At 34.9% G+C, this 12,149-nt stretch overlaps 1 protein-coding gene across 1 annotated transcript in view; it reads left to right on the plus strand.

Annotated features, from left to right (window-relative positions):
• LOC113056736 (collagen alpha-1(VII) chain) overlaps positions 1–12,149 on the plus strand; it is a 59,077-nt gene that overhangs the window by 34,542 nt on the left and 12,386 nt on the right. Inside the window, exons 44-80 of the mRNA XM_026223566.1 lie at positions 149–184; positions 295–327; positions 856–927; positions 1,492–1,551; positions 1,914–1,949; positions 2,083–2,163; positions 2,363–2,398; positions 2,572–2,616; positions 2,830–2,901; positions 3,039–3,074; positions 3,249–3,278; positions 3,515–3,556; positions 3,637–3,699; positions 3,779–3,817; positions 3,983–4,042; positions 4,173–4,205; positions 4,580–4,645; positions 4,727–4,771; positions 4,867–4,902; positions 5,618–5,644; positions 5,782–5,850; positions 5,939–6,001; positions 6,150–6,167; positions 6,256–6,291; positions 6,387–6,425; positions 6,517–6,552; positions 7,358–7,492; positions 7,674–7,781; positions 7,957–8,139; positions 8,317–8,424; positions 8,738–8,782; positions 9,383–9,451; positions 9,840–9,899; positions 10,096–10,140; positions 10,267–10,299; positions 11,089–11,142; positions 11,231–11,287. Coding sequence (XP_026079351.1) covers positions 149–184; positions 295–327; positions 856–927; positions 1,492–1,551; positions 1,914–1,949; positions 2,083–2,163; positions 2,363–2,398; positions 2,572–2,616; positions 2,830–2,901; positions 3,039–3,074; positions 3,249–3,278; positions 3,515–3,556; positions 3,637–3,699; positions 3,779–3,817; positions 3,983–4,042; positions 4,173–4,205; positions 4,580–4,645; positions 4,727–4,771; positions 4,867–4,902; positions 5,618–5,644; positions 5,782–5,850; positions 5,939–6,001; positions 6,150–6,167; positions 6,256–6,291; positions 6,387–6,425; positions 6,517–6,552; positions 7,358–7,492; positions 7,674–7,781; positions 7,957–8,139; positions 8,317–8,424; positions 8,738–8,782; positions 9,383–9,451; positions 9,840–9,899; positions 10,096–10,140; positions 10,267–10,299; positions 11,089–11,142; positions 11,231–11,287 — 2,106 coding nt within the window. The remainder of the gene's footprint in view (positions 1–148; positions 185–294; positions 328–855; positions 928–1,491; positions 1,552–1,913; positions 1,950–2,082; positions 2,164–2,362; positions 2,399–2,571; positions 2,617–2,829; positions 2,902–3,038; positions 3,075–3,248; positions 3,279–3,514; positions 3,557–3,636; positions 3,700–3,778; positions 3,818–3,982; positions 4,043–4,172; positions 4,206–4,579; positions 4,646–4,726; positions 4,772–4,866; positions 4,903–5,617; positions 5,645–5,781; positions 5,851–5,938; positions 6,002–6,149; positions 6,168–6,255; positions 6,292–6,386; positions 6,426–6,516; positions 6,553–7,357; positions 7,493–7,673; positions 7,782–7,956; positions 8,140–8,316; positions 8,425–8,737; positions 8,783–9,382; positions 9,452–9,839; positions 9,900–10,095; positions 10,141–10,266; positions 10,300–11,088; positions 11,143–11,230; positions 11,288–12,149) is intronic.

Here is a 12,149-nt window from a genome sequence, read left to right on the forward strand (position 1 = left end):
TGCAATCAGCCAACATTTCAAAACCTTACATTGAGCGTCAGTTATGTGTAGTCCGTTAACGCATGTACATTTTATACAGTTTATCGCATCAGCAATTTCAACTACAAATGAACAATGTGGGATTTCTAATTTTCTGTTTGATTCACAGGGGCAACGCGGCGCACCCGGTGACCCAGCTAAAGGGGTAAAACTGATGTCCCAGAATGCCTCCGTGTCTTATCTCACACATTTTTGGACAAAAAACAACAACAAAACAAATAGACTATTGCTAATAATTCCCCTCACATTTCACAGATACTCGGTCCTCCAGGGAAAAAGGGTGCCAGGGTAAGATAATCAAGAATTGGTTTTAAAATGTAAAACAATTTCTTGATATGTGAACAACTGTCTGCACCAAAGCCAAGGTCACCCTTGTGTTTCACATCCCAGCGCATGAATGAAATCTGACAGTTTTTTCCTCTTGGGTGTTCCTCAACTGCACAGATGAAAACAAGCGGTGCATCCAGCACTTGGACAACTTAAACACGGTTAATTACTGCCATGAGCACAGATATGAAACTAAGAGCTTCCCCGGGTCTGCTTGTCAGTGAACACACAAAGGGAAAAAAGACATACAGTAGATTATAATAGATTGCATTGTCTGTCTTTGCAAGTCCCAAAACACTCAAGGTGTAAAATCTATATGATTAAAAGTTTTTAATGATGCTTCAAAATCAGCCAAACTGAGCTTGAGCATACCTGCCATATTGTTTTTTTTTTTTTTTTTGTCAGTTTTTTTTTATTATTATATCTAATGGTCATAAGCAGAGATATTTAAGCTTGGTTATCTTTTCCCCCTCTGGACTGTGTGTAAAGGGGGATGTTGGACAAGTTGGGCCACCAGGACCACAAGGAATCAAAGGAGATCAAGGTGATAAAGGTGAAAAGGTAGGTGTATGTTTGCTGTTTTACATTTACATTAATTCATTTAGCAGACACTTTTATCCAAAGAGACTTTCAAATGAGGACAGTGGAAGCAATCAAAATCATCAAAAGATCAATGATATATAAGTGCTATAACAAGTCTCAGTTACTGTAGCTTAATGCAGTACACATAGCAAGTTTTTTTTATTATTATTATATAATAAATACAAATAAAACAGAATAGTAAAAGAATAGGTCAAGCTATTGTTAGAGGCCTTTCTTAGCTTTTGTTAATTGTATAATTAATAAAAAGAAAACATAGAATACAAAAAGATTAAAGAAAATGGTGTTAGTTAGCAGTTAGTAAATTAATAGAAAGTCTAAAAGGGAGTTGGGCAGGTCATTCCACCAGGAGGGAGCATTTCATTTAAAAGTCTGTAAGGTGATTTTGAAGGTGAATCAAGCGGCAGGTGAATGTGAATTTGAACATTTGAAAGTGAATGTTTTAAATGTGGAAGTACAATTAACTGTATATTGATTAGCTGCCAATGTGAACGTGCTGATGTGTTGTCTTCTGGGTTTTTGAAGGGCAGTCCTGGATTTGGAATCCCCGGCCAGCCTGGTCCCAAAGGAGAGAGTGGAGAAAGAGTGAGTGTCTGTGAGGCTTGTTGGCCTGTAGGAAACTTCTAACTATAGGACCCGAAGAAAACTTATTTTTTATTTTTTTTTAACACATACCGTATATGGGATTGCACTACTATTTAAAAGTTTGGTAAGTTCGGTAAAATTGGTCTGTTTTAGAAGGAATTCTCTTATGCTCACCAAGGTTGCATTTATTTGATCTAAAGTACACTAAAGCAGTATACGGTATTTTGTATATATTTTGCAAATACAAGTAAAAATATATTTGCTCATAAATGCACATATTAGACAAAAAAAAAAAAACATCAAACACTATTTAGACCATTCTATCTAATTTATTTTCTTCTTTTTTTTTTTTTATAATTAAGGGTAATGTTGGATTATCAGGAAAGCCTGGGCCTAAAGTAAGTTTGTTATACTCGCATTTACACTGTCAAATTCACATTAGTCTATTTTAATACCTGTGGAATTTGATTTGTGAATCAAAGAGAGTGAAACCATTTACTGTACATGAACACTTCCTTTGATTGTGTTCAGGGCAGCGATGGGTCCAAAGGAGAGAAAGGGGAGGTGGGCTTCCCAGGCAACCCTGGTTCTCCAGGACTAAGAGGTAAAGATGTAAGTAAATCGAGAGCCCAGAATGACTGATACAAGAAGGATGGGAGTGTGTGTATGTGTGAGCGTGTGTGTGCTGTGCATCATTGCACTAAGGCTATTACAGATAAAAGGGTTACTTTGCCATAAATTATCCATTGTTTGCTTTTTAATTAATGCTTCATTCATATTAAATTACATTTTCTGCTTTAATGGATTTCAGGGTCTGCCAGGACTGAACGGAGAGATGGGATTGAGGGTGAGAATCAACAACAAGCACAGAAAGACCCATACCGTTACACAATCTTTGTATTTATTATTTACTTAACATTTTTATATACTGAGCTATTATGGATTTAGATCCCATTGTACATTTTCATTTCGACATTATTTAGCTGTTTTTATCTTTACAATGCTGATATTTCTTTACAGGGAGAGTCTGGTTCACCAGGAGAACCTGGAGAGAGAGGTGTTAAGGTATTATCTCTCTTCTAAACCTCTACTTTTTCATTGTTTCGCTCATTTTTTTAATACGATCTTTATTTATCATCTCTCTATGTATAAATCAGATAATGTGTATCTGCCTTGTGATATAACCCTTCCAATTAAAACCATATTATCCGTTTCTACCTAACACTAGTCATGAAAGCATAAAGTCATAAAGTCCCTTCTCCTCATCTCCAATGTCAGGGGCCTCTCGGTCTTCCAGGACGACCCGGTGACCCTGGGGGAAAAGGCGAGCCTGGGAAATTAGGGTTACCAGTAAGCAACTTCCTTCATTTTGCAGACAGGATTTGATCAATATTTCTCTAAAGCACTTCCAAAGAGCCAATAAATTATGAACCATAATCACAAGGATTAGGCAATACCGTTTGATAATGAGTGCCCATATATTTCAGGGTCCAGAGGGAAACAAAGGAGAAAAAGGCGAGCCGGTACGTGCTGCTATTAAAAAGCACAAGGATTGTTTTATTTTTATACTATTTTTTGTCAGTGTTTCAAGGGCCGGTCATGCTCTGCACTTAACAGAATCTCAGTTTTTCTTGTCATGCTCTCCAGTGATAAATTAAAGCGTAGTAGTCACCGTATTCATATTTCATTCTCTGCAGGGAAGGCCGGGACCACCGGGAGACGCTCAAGTGAGTTTTACTCTCTGTGCTGGGTATTATATTCAAGCAGTTTAAAATAAATGAATATTAATGCAATCATGTTATTTTCAGTTGGTTGGTTTGTTACACATGTCAAAAGCTGACAAGCCTGTGTTGCTCTTTTCTTTTCTTTTTGTCTTTAGAAGCATTTATTTGACTATTTCATGGTTATCCTTGTTAATGCATATTGTCAGTGACTTCACATTCTCATCATTCTTCTTTCCCAGTTCACCACTTCAGACAACACCATTCTGACAAGGGCGATTAAGGTAAAAGAAGACATTTTAAATTCTTTCAAATGTACAGATAACAAACAAACAAAAATAAATAGGTTTTGTTGTCTTTACAGGGTGAACCTGGTGAGCCAGGTCTCCCAGGACTGCGAGGGGAGATAGGACGTCCTGGACCACCTGTAAGTTAGGCCTCCACATTTAATGTACTATAAATGTATGAAAAACAGAATGATATGGCTTGCTATTATTCTCTCTTAGGGTCCTGAAGGTAAACCAGGACCTCCGGGGAATTCACTGGTGAGCCACTATAAAGTCATGTCCACCTTTAGGAATTTGATTATGCTTATTAATTTGAGATTCATATTTTTGTCAGTGTCCAAATGGCATGCCTTTTAATAATTGGAAGAAGACGTAAACTCATTATATATTATATCATGTAGCTCAGTTTTCTTTCTCTTCTAGCCTGGATCTAGTAAAGGAAGAGATGGTGTGGATGGTTTACCAGGAAGTCCTGGATCTAAGGTTTCATTATTTTATTTTATTTTTTTCTGTTTGAACTTTTCTCAAATATGGCGATAGCTAATCGTTCTCTTCATATGTGCTTTTGTAATTGCTTTAAGTTATAATGTTCAGTGTTTTTGTGTGTCCACAGGGTGAACCAGGACAGAAAGGGGACCCAGGACCAGTGAGTAGACCTAATAAAAGCTATTTTGTGATAATTTATCATATGATTCATGATTTAAATTTCAGTGACATTAACTGAATTGCAGGGTGTGTGACCGGTGAACATTCTTAAAGTGCATCAAATGTCTACACAGTGTCTGCTAATGAGTCTGTGAACACCTTTGATTTATGATTTTACTTAATGTCAGGTGAAATAAAAATAAAAAAAGCTAAAATATCTTTAAAAATCCAACAATTACATGCACTCTCTTAAAGGTTATCTTTAGTTCTTGAAGAACAGATTATTATCATAATTAGAGTGGCTGGAGTTAATGCTACGCTTTTTTATGTGCATTTGTGTGTGTGTGTGTGTGTGTGTGTGTGTGTGTCTAACAGAAAGGTGAGAAAGGAGATCCTGGACGTGCTGGGATTACTGGTATGCCTGGTTTACCTGGGACACCTGTGAGTATAGTAACATTTACAGCAGATATAAACTATAAAATCTCTATCCTTTTTCCTATCTTCTGTTCTCTTCTCTTGTAGGGCAAACCTGGTGTTGATGGGAAACGTGGAGTTGCTGGAAAAGATGTAAGTTTAATATATTATTGTAGTTCTAAATGCTTTTGAACTTTTTATAAAACCAAACCACTGTTTTGTTGTTGTTGTTGTTGTTTTTTATCCAGGGAGATCATGGACCAAAGGGTGATGAAGGGACAAAGGTGGGACAACAGACTTATATGAACTACAAATCCATCATATTTAAACATTTAGTTCACCCACAAATGAAAATTTGGTTAATTTACTCACCCTCAGGCCATCCATCCAAGATGTAGATGAGTTTGTTTTTTCATCAGAACAGAGATTGTGAAATTTAATAATACATCACTTTGTCACCAGTGGATCATCTGGAGTCTAAACAGCTATTTATGTTTACTAAATCCATTATTATTTATATACCAAACCACAATAACTCTTGAAAAAGTGAAAAAAATCTGTTGTTCTCTCACATCAAAATCCATATTCATATTTGTGTTAAACTGTTTTGGACTGTTTTCACTTGTAAACAGTGCTTGATCTGTCCATATTTCTCTCCTGATTCAGACAAGACCATTTTCTTTCACTAGAGAAAGCAATATTATTGATAGAAGTCTAATATTTTAGCTTTTCATGTCACAAGGCTTTATTTGAAGTCGTGTGGATTGCTTGTGGATTTTTGTCATTTTAAATCATCTCATTCTGACGGCACCCATTCACTGCACAGTATACATTGGTGAGCAAGTGATATAATGCTAAATCTGTTGGAAACAAATACATGGATAGTCTGAAGATGAGTACATTTTCAGCAATGTTTTAGACAAACTATTCCTTTCAGCTAAAATTTACTCTTTTTTTAAAATTTACTTTGCTAACATAATTTCTTATTTTAATGCATAGGGTGAAAAAGGTGAACCTGGTGCAAATGTAAGATAATACTAAATCAAACACATCATAATGCAACAATACTTTCTTGAAATGCAATTTTAACCATGGTACAATCAAATGGTTTGTTTATATCTATTATGCCCATTATTCTTAATTTTGCTATTTTAACTGCTTAGGGAAATGAAGGTAAAAAAGGAGAACCAGGATCTCCAGGCTTGCCAGGTCCTCCCATTGTCCTCAAAGATGTAATTATTTTTTCTTTGTTGTTTGAGCTTAGACAAACTTTTCTTGCAACCATGACTTTTGTTAAATTACATTTGTGTTTGTTCTCAGGGTATGTCGATTGAGGACATTAAAAAGGCATTTCCCATACCAATGGGACCCCCGGGTGCAGTGGTGAGTGTCATATTAATAGCATTGTGAATCCAAGCTTCTTAATCAAATAATCAACATAAAAAGACTGGGCTTTCATGTTTTTCCATGCATTTATATTGCACTGACTTTCAGTTCTTATGTGCGTGCGTGTGTGTTTCTGTGTTTGTAGGGTCCTACTGGGATGAAGGTAAAGTACAGTGTATAGCTAACCAAAAATCCTTGAAGAAATGAAATGCTTCTCAGACGATATGTAATTTTTTTCCTTTGGTTGGCAGGGAGAGAAAGGAGACATGGGTCTGAAAGGAGAGAAGGTATCAAAGGTTTCTACATCTCATTGATTGCACAAGTTATCTCCATAAATCTATGCTACAGAAGCAATGATAGCTGGCACTGTATTATTTAACAGGGTGATGCTGGCCCACCGGGGAGAGCTGTTGAAATGAAGGTTTGCATGGTTACTCAATGCCTATCCATTATTTACTTCATTACAGAACTGATCTTTGGTGGTGTTAACATATTATTATGTTCTATTTCAGGACATTGAAGGCTTGTTTGATTCATATGGTATTAAAGTAAGTGTGCTGTATTTAAAAAAAAAAAGTTTGTTTTAACCCAGCAGGAGTTCTGAAGGCATAATGTTGGAATTTCTTACTTAATATTTACATTATTATTTTGAGGAGGAGGGTTACTTTGTATCTTTCAGGCAACACTATGCAGTGGAATGTCTTGAATGAAATGTTTTATTTATTTAAATATTTTGAGCCATAATGAATGATTATATATTTTTACTGATTTCAGAATACTGAATGTAAAAAAAAACATAAATAGTTATAAAACATTATATATAAATGCAATAGGTGTTTCATGAACTAATATCAGAATCTAATAAAATTAGATCCAGATTATCTTTCACTTTAATTTTGCTTAGAAATTAAGGTTTAATATGTAATATTAGTTCCATGCACTATTTGTATTAATATGAAATGTTAATATTTAATATTAATACTAAAAACATACTTTATAAATAAAAATATAAATATAAATTTTAGAACATGATAGCGGCAAAATTCCCAATTAAGGCTGCATCCATTACATCCATAAAACAAAAAATCATTTAAATTACTTTTTTTGTTGTTTTGAAATGAAAATGTTCTAACTAAGAAGAAATGAAAATCATAAAATAATTTTCAATTTCCTTCAGAGCTTTTTACTTGTTTATAAAAGTCATTGCTACTTTACTGACCATTTTATTGTCATCTCATGTCAACTATATATTTATATGAATTGTAACAAATTTGAATTGCTTTGATGTTACACTACAATAAAACATATTGCCACATTTATAATAATAAAAATAATAAAAACACACTTTCACAGCTCTCGCTGCTGAAGGCCTTGATTGACAGGCTGCTTCAGGATGGGATGGAGGAGCTTCTTCATGAGATCAGCACCAGCAGAAGAGTGAAAGGAGACAGACAGGAGCCGGACTCAAACATCATCACTGAATACACCGTAAGTAGCCTCCTGAACTTACAAAACATCTCAGCTAAATTAATTACTATATTTATAATTAAAAAAAAAACTGATTACAAGTCAGATAGATTTTCTGTTTATGATAAATACCCATTATTAGCGACAATGTACTTGCTGTATAAAGTCTATCTGGATCATAAGACCTCTTTCTAATCCACAGAGCTCAGTGAAGTACAGTCACCCACAAGAGTCATTACCTGATACAGATTTAACTGAGGAAGAGGCTGATCTTGAAGAGGGGCAGATGCCTGAGCCCAGTCCTGTATCAGTAATTACAGCACCATTATTCATAATCCATTTCTAACCAAACATCAACACACTTTATTCAGTTATTTTCAGATATACTTGACTGATTTGTTCTGATATAGTGTTATCTACATTTAATGCATGCTATACAGTTGTTTAATGTGGCTTTGATCTGGTGCCTTGTCTTGTATTTTAAGAAGCCTGTTGCAGAAAAAGAAGTGGGTCCTATACTTTCGAACATCTCTGCTATTCCCAAAAAGGCCAACCAGAGTAAAACCAAAGACAAGATGGTAGATGTTGACGAAAAGGAACTTGTGGAGACCAACTTCAGTGATGTAACACCTTTGAAATTTCTCCAAACCAACACTTCCTCTGAGAGGGTATGCTTACTAGTAGTAATATTTAAATGTATGCATTGCATTAAAGTGTGTTTTTAGTGTAGTTTATATAGAACAATGCTAAACTTTACTTGTCTTTTTTCAGATGTATTTAAACACTTAAGTCCATTTATTGGCTACTTTAAAAACAAGTTTAAAAAAATGAAACCTTTTTCACAGTTGGGCTCTGGGAAGGTAGAGGTAAGTATGGAGACAGTCTTCCACAGCCATGAGGACACGGGGAAGAAAACATCTGGAGAGAAGAAGAAAGGCAGAGAGAGGGGAAAGGTACACTGATCAGTCTCTGTTTAGTGTTGTACTTACTGTAAATTAACAGAATATCAATTAATAAAGAGTCAAACTACCCATAAGCAAGTTTGGGCTATTAAATAGACAAACATACTGGTGAAAATGTAAACCTGTGCAGTAATAATAAAAACCTAACCAGACATAATTAGAACTAAACATTACAATTAAATATTAGATGTCATTAAATGTCACGGCCACTAACTTCTTAAATGTCTCTAAATATTTTGAATGATTGCTATTTAAAGCCTTCTCATAAATGATGATGATTCTCAACTGTTAAACTCTCGAGCAGGCCAAAGGAAATAAAGGACGTCAAAAACGACAAAGGAAACGTTTGGTAAATGTTTCATCATCGCACCTTACCTGACATTCACACATCATTCATATTCAAGGCAGCTTAACAGTGACTCAATGCGAACTTTTTGACTTTATTTGTGTGATTACTTAAATATTCGGATGTACTAGAGTTATTATAGACTTGTCTAAACTACTTCATAAAAAAAAAAAAGCATAAACCCTAAATGATTTATAAACAAACATTAAATGCACCTGTTTTTATAATGTATAATTAATCGAACTAATGTGCTGCGAATTTCATTAATCTCAGTCATTATACTCCCACTAAAAGTGCTAAGAATTAATTCATATTCTGTCGCCATTTTCTCACCTTCAACCTGTTTGACTTTAATGGAATTTTAATTTTGGGAGAGTTACAGCCACCTAAAATTCTATATAAATCAAGATTACTGATGTTGTTACTTATTTTAGTCTGTAATGTGTCTGTAAATCATGTCTCTAATGTGTTTCCAATCTATTCTCGCTGACACTTTAACATGTTGGTTGTTTTCTTTGTGGAAACATTAGCGTCAAAACAAACCTTTTTAGCTTCTGTCCTCACTGGAAGGCAGAAATAATGTCTTACCTCTGTAAATTACAGGAAGCTCAAGACAACATGGAAGAGGAGGTTGAGGAAGCATCATATGATGATGAGGAATATGAATATGAGGTAGGTCTGTCACATGATCCTGCTGTGAACTATAATCTATGGTGGCAAATACAGTGATATGATTCACAATCAGATTTTGTCTATAATGTGTTGACGCATTTATAATGAATTGAATGGGAACTGACATGTCAACCTACGCTAATCACCTGAGTTTACCTCCTTCACACCCACAGCACACGTCACACTTAACAGGGCCTTAATATAGTACTCCCACTCCACAGCCAAAAGAAGAAACCCTAATCACAACGTTTCTAATAAATGTTGAGTAATTCTCCTCATAATCTCTCATCACTTGCTTTCAGTTTAGGGAATTTTTTTACACACTGAAGCCATTTTGTTTCATGAACTTTTCACATGGATTTTTGAATGTTTTTTCGTATCATGTCAGGACGAGCTGCACATAGAAGAGCCCTTTCCCTCTCGAGAGGAGGAAGGCGAAAGGGAGGAGGTTAGTATTATTAAAATCAAATCTGATCACAATAAACACACATATACGTACACAACTGGAAGCGCTACTGCAGACAGTGTCACAGTTTAGATGGATAGAGGTTACAATGGAATAATGTTTCATTAATAATACAGTACGGTTGTACAATATGTTTTAGCACCGAGCTGAAGTTGTTGTGAACTTTTGTTGTCCTCAGCTAAAATACTCAGTAACAACAGCTATATACGCAGAAGAAAATGAGGTAAGAGTGTAAGCCTTTTCTTTTTAATATTACTTATAATTCTAAATGGTTATGTTTAATAGGATGCTATTGGAAAATTGTGCTATAGAAATGCTATTACATTTTTTTTTTTTTTTTTTTACACAGGGTGAAACAACTTCTCCAGAGGAGATTACCCGGGTAAGAATATAAATCACCAACAGTTTGGGGTTGATAAGACTTTTTGAAGTTTAAAAAAAAATTGTTATGCTTACCAAAGTTGCATTTTTATTTAAAAACAGTGAAATTATAATAACTGATTTCTATTTAATATATTTCAAAATGTCATTTATTTCTGTGATGGCAGAGCTGAATTTTCAGCAGCCATTGCTCCAGTCTTCATGTCACATGTTTTTTATTTTTTTTATTCTAATATTTAATATATTTAAATAATTGCCTTTATCAGATAATTTCACCAGTGTAAACAATATTTTGCGCAAGTTTAAATGCATTTTAAACACTCAACATCAGTGTGTTGATATAGAGTGGATGTTTCAAGAACATGAAAATAATAACTGATGAAACATCATCGTGAAAGTAACACACTGGCATCCCAGCATGCACTGCACTTGATTTCCAGTCATGATTACTCTGGTTTGTTCACTTGTAATGCAGAATGTAACATTAAATATGCCTCATGGTGACGCTAACAGGTAAATATGCAGCCATTCCTCCAGTCTTCAGTGTCACATGATCCTTCAGAAATCATTATAATATGCTGATTCACTGCTCAAGAAGCATTTCTATTATCAGTGTTGAAAATATTTTTTGATTAGGATTCTTTGAACTAAATGTTCAAAAGAATGGCATTTCTAACACATCTTTAAATATAAAATGACTAATTTCTCAGTAGTTTTGGTATATTTGTTTTTTGATCATTCATAATTAATTTTTTGCTTACTTGAACAAGTCCTCTCAATGTGCTTCCAGATGGTTCACCCAATAACAGCGAGTCCCCTGCTCTCATCAAAAGTCACAGAGGAGGTACTTCTTCCACCTTGTGTTAGTTTCAGCAGTTTATACTGTATCTACTGCATATAATACACATTAACTAATTTGATGTGTTTTACAGAAGCCACTTGAAACCACATTAATATCAGTGCTAAATACAACACAAACTGGAGAGGAGGTAAAAGTTTGCCTGTGATTTTACTTTCTGGCTTCCACTTCTTTTGCCAAGACTTGCATGTGGCTTCACTTTGAAGCATGAACTAACTTCAGCTTTGGAAATCCTTCTTTTAGCATGTTTCTTGGATGTTTTAGCTTATTGCAACTGATTAACTACATCATTTGAATGATTCAATTGGCATATGTTTTGTAAAATGCCATTTAATAAAAAAGAAATTGTATTGCATGACAAAATAATTGCCTTCACTTCATCAGTGGATTTCACCAGTGCAAACAATGTTCAAATGCATTTTAAACAGTCAGCTTCAATGTATGAATGTAAAGCGTGAGTTTCAAGAATATAAAAAGTAACACGTCGGCATCCCAGCATGCACTGCTCTTGATTTTCAATCACGATTCCTCTGGTTTGTGCACTTGCTATACAGTATGACACATTAAATGTTCTTCATAGTCGCTCTTACAGCTCAGCTACAGGTTTTCTTTAATATATTTATTTTCTTAACACAGGAGCTCCCCTAAACTCTGTAAGAGAGACATTCAAGTGTGTAGAAACTGTGAAGGGTAAAAGAGGGGGAGGATCTGACTGGCCGGCATTACTTTGGGACTGATGTCATTCGTCCATGCTGCCTCCACCACGACTAGCGTTCAGTATGCTGCAGTGCCTTTGATAGATTGAGAAGAAGCTCCAGCACGCTCTGAGGAGAGATCAGCCTCCTCTTAAACATAAAGAACAGATCTTGTAATGTGCTGTTTTTACACTTACTGAACAAATCCATGCTAAATCATCTATAATCCATATGAAAGTGACAACACAAAACACTCATGAATGGTCCTCATGACATTATTGTTTTAATAGAGAATCA

The sequence above is a fragment of the Carassius auratus genome, chromosome 4, assembly GCF_003368295.1.
Source record: "Carassius auratus strain Wakin chromosome 4, ASM336829v1, whole genome shotgun sequence".
In the NCBI taxonomy this organism is placed as follows: domain Eukaryota; kingdom Metazoa; phylum Chordata; class Actinopteri; order Cypriniformes; family Cyprinidae; genus Carassius; species Carassius auratus.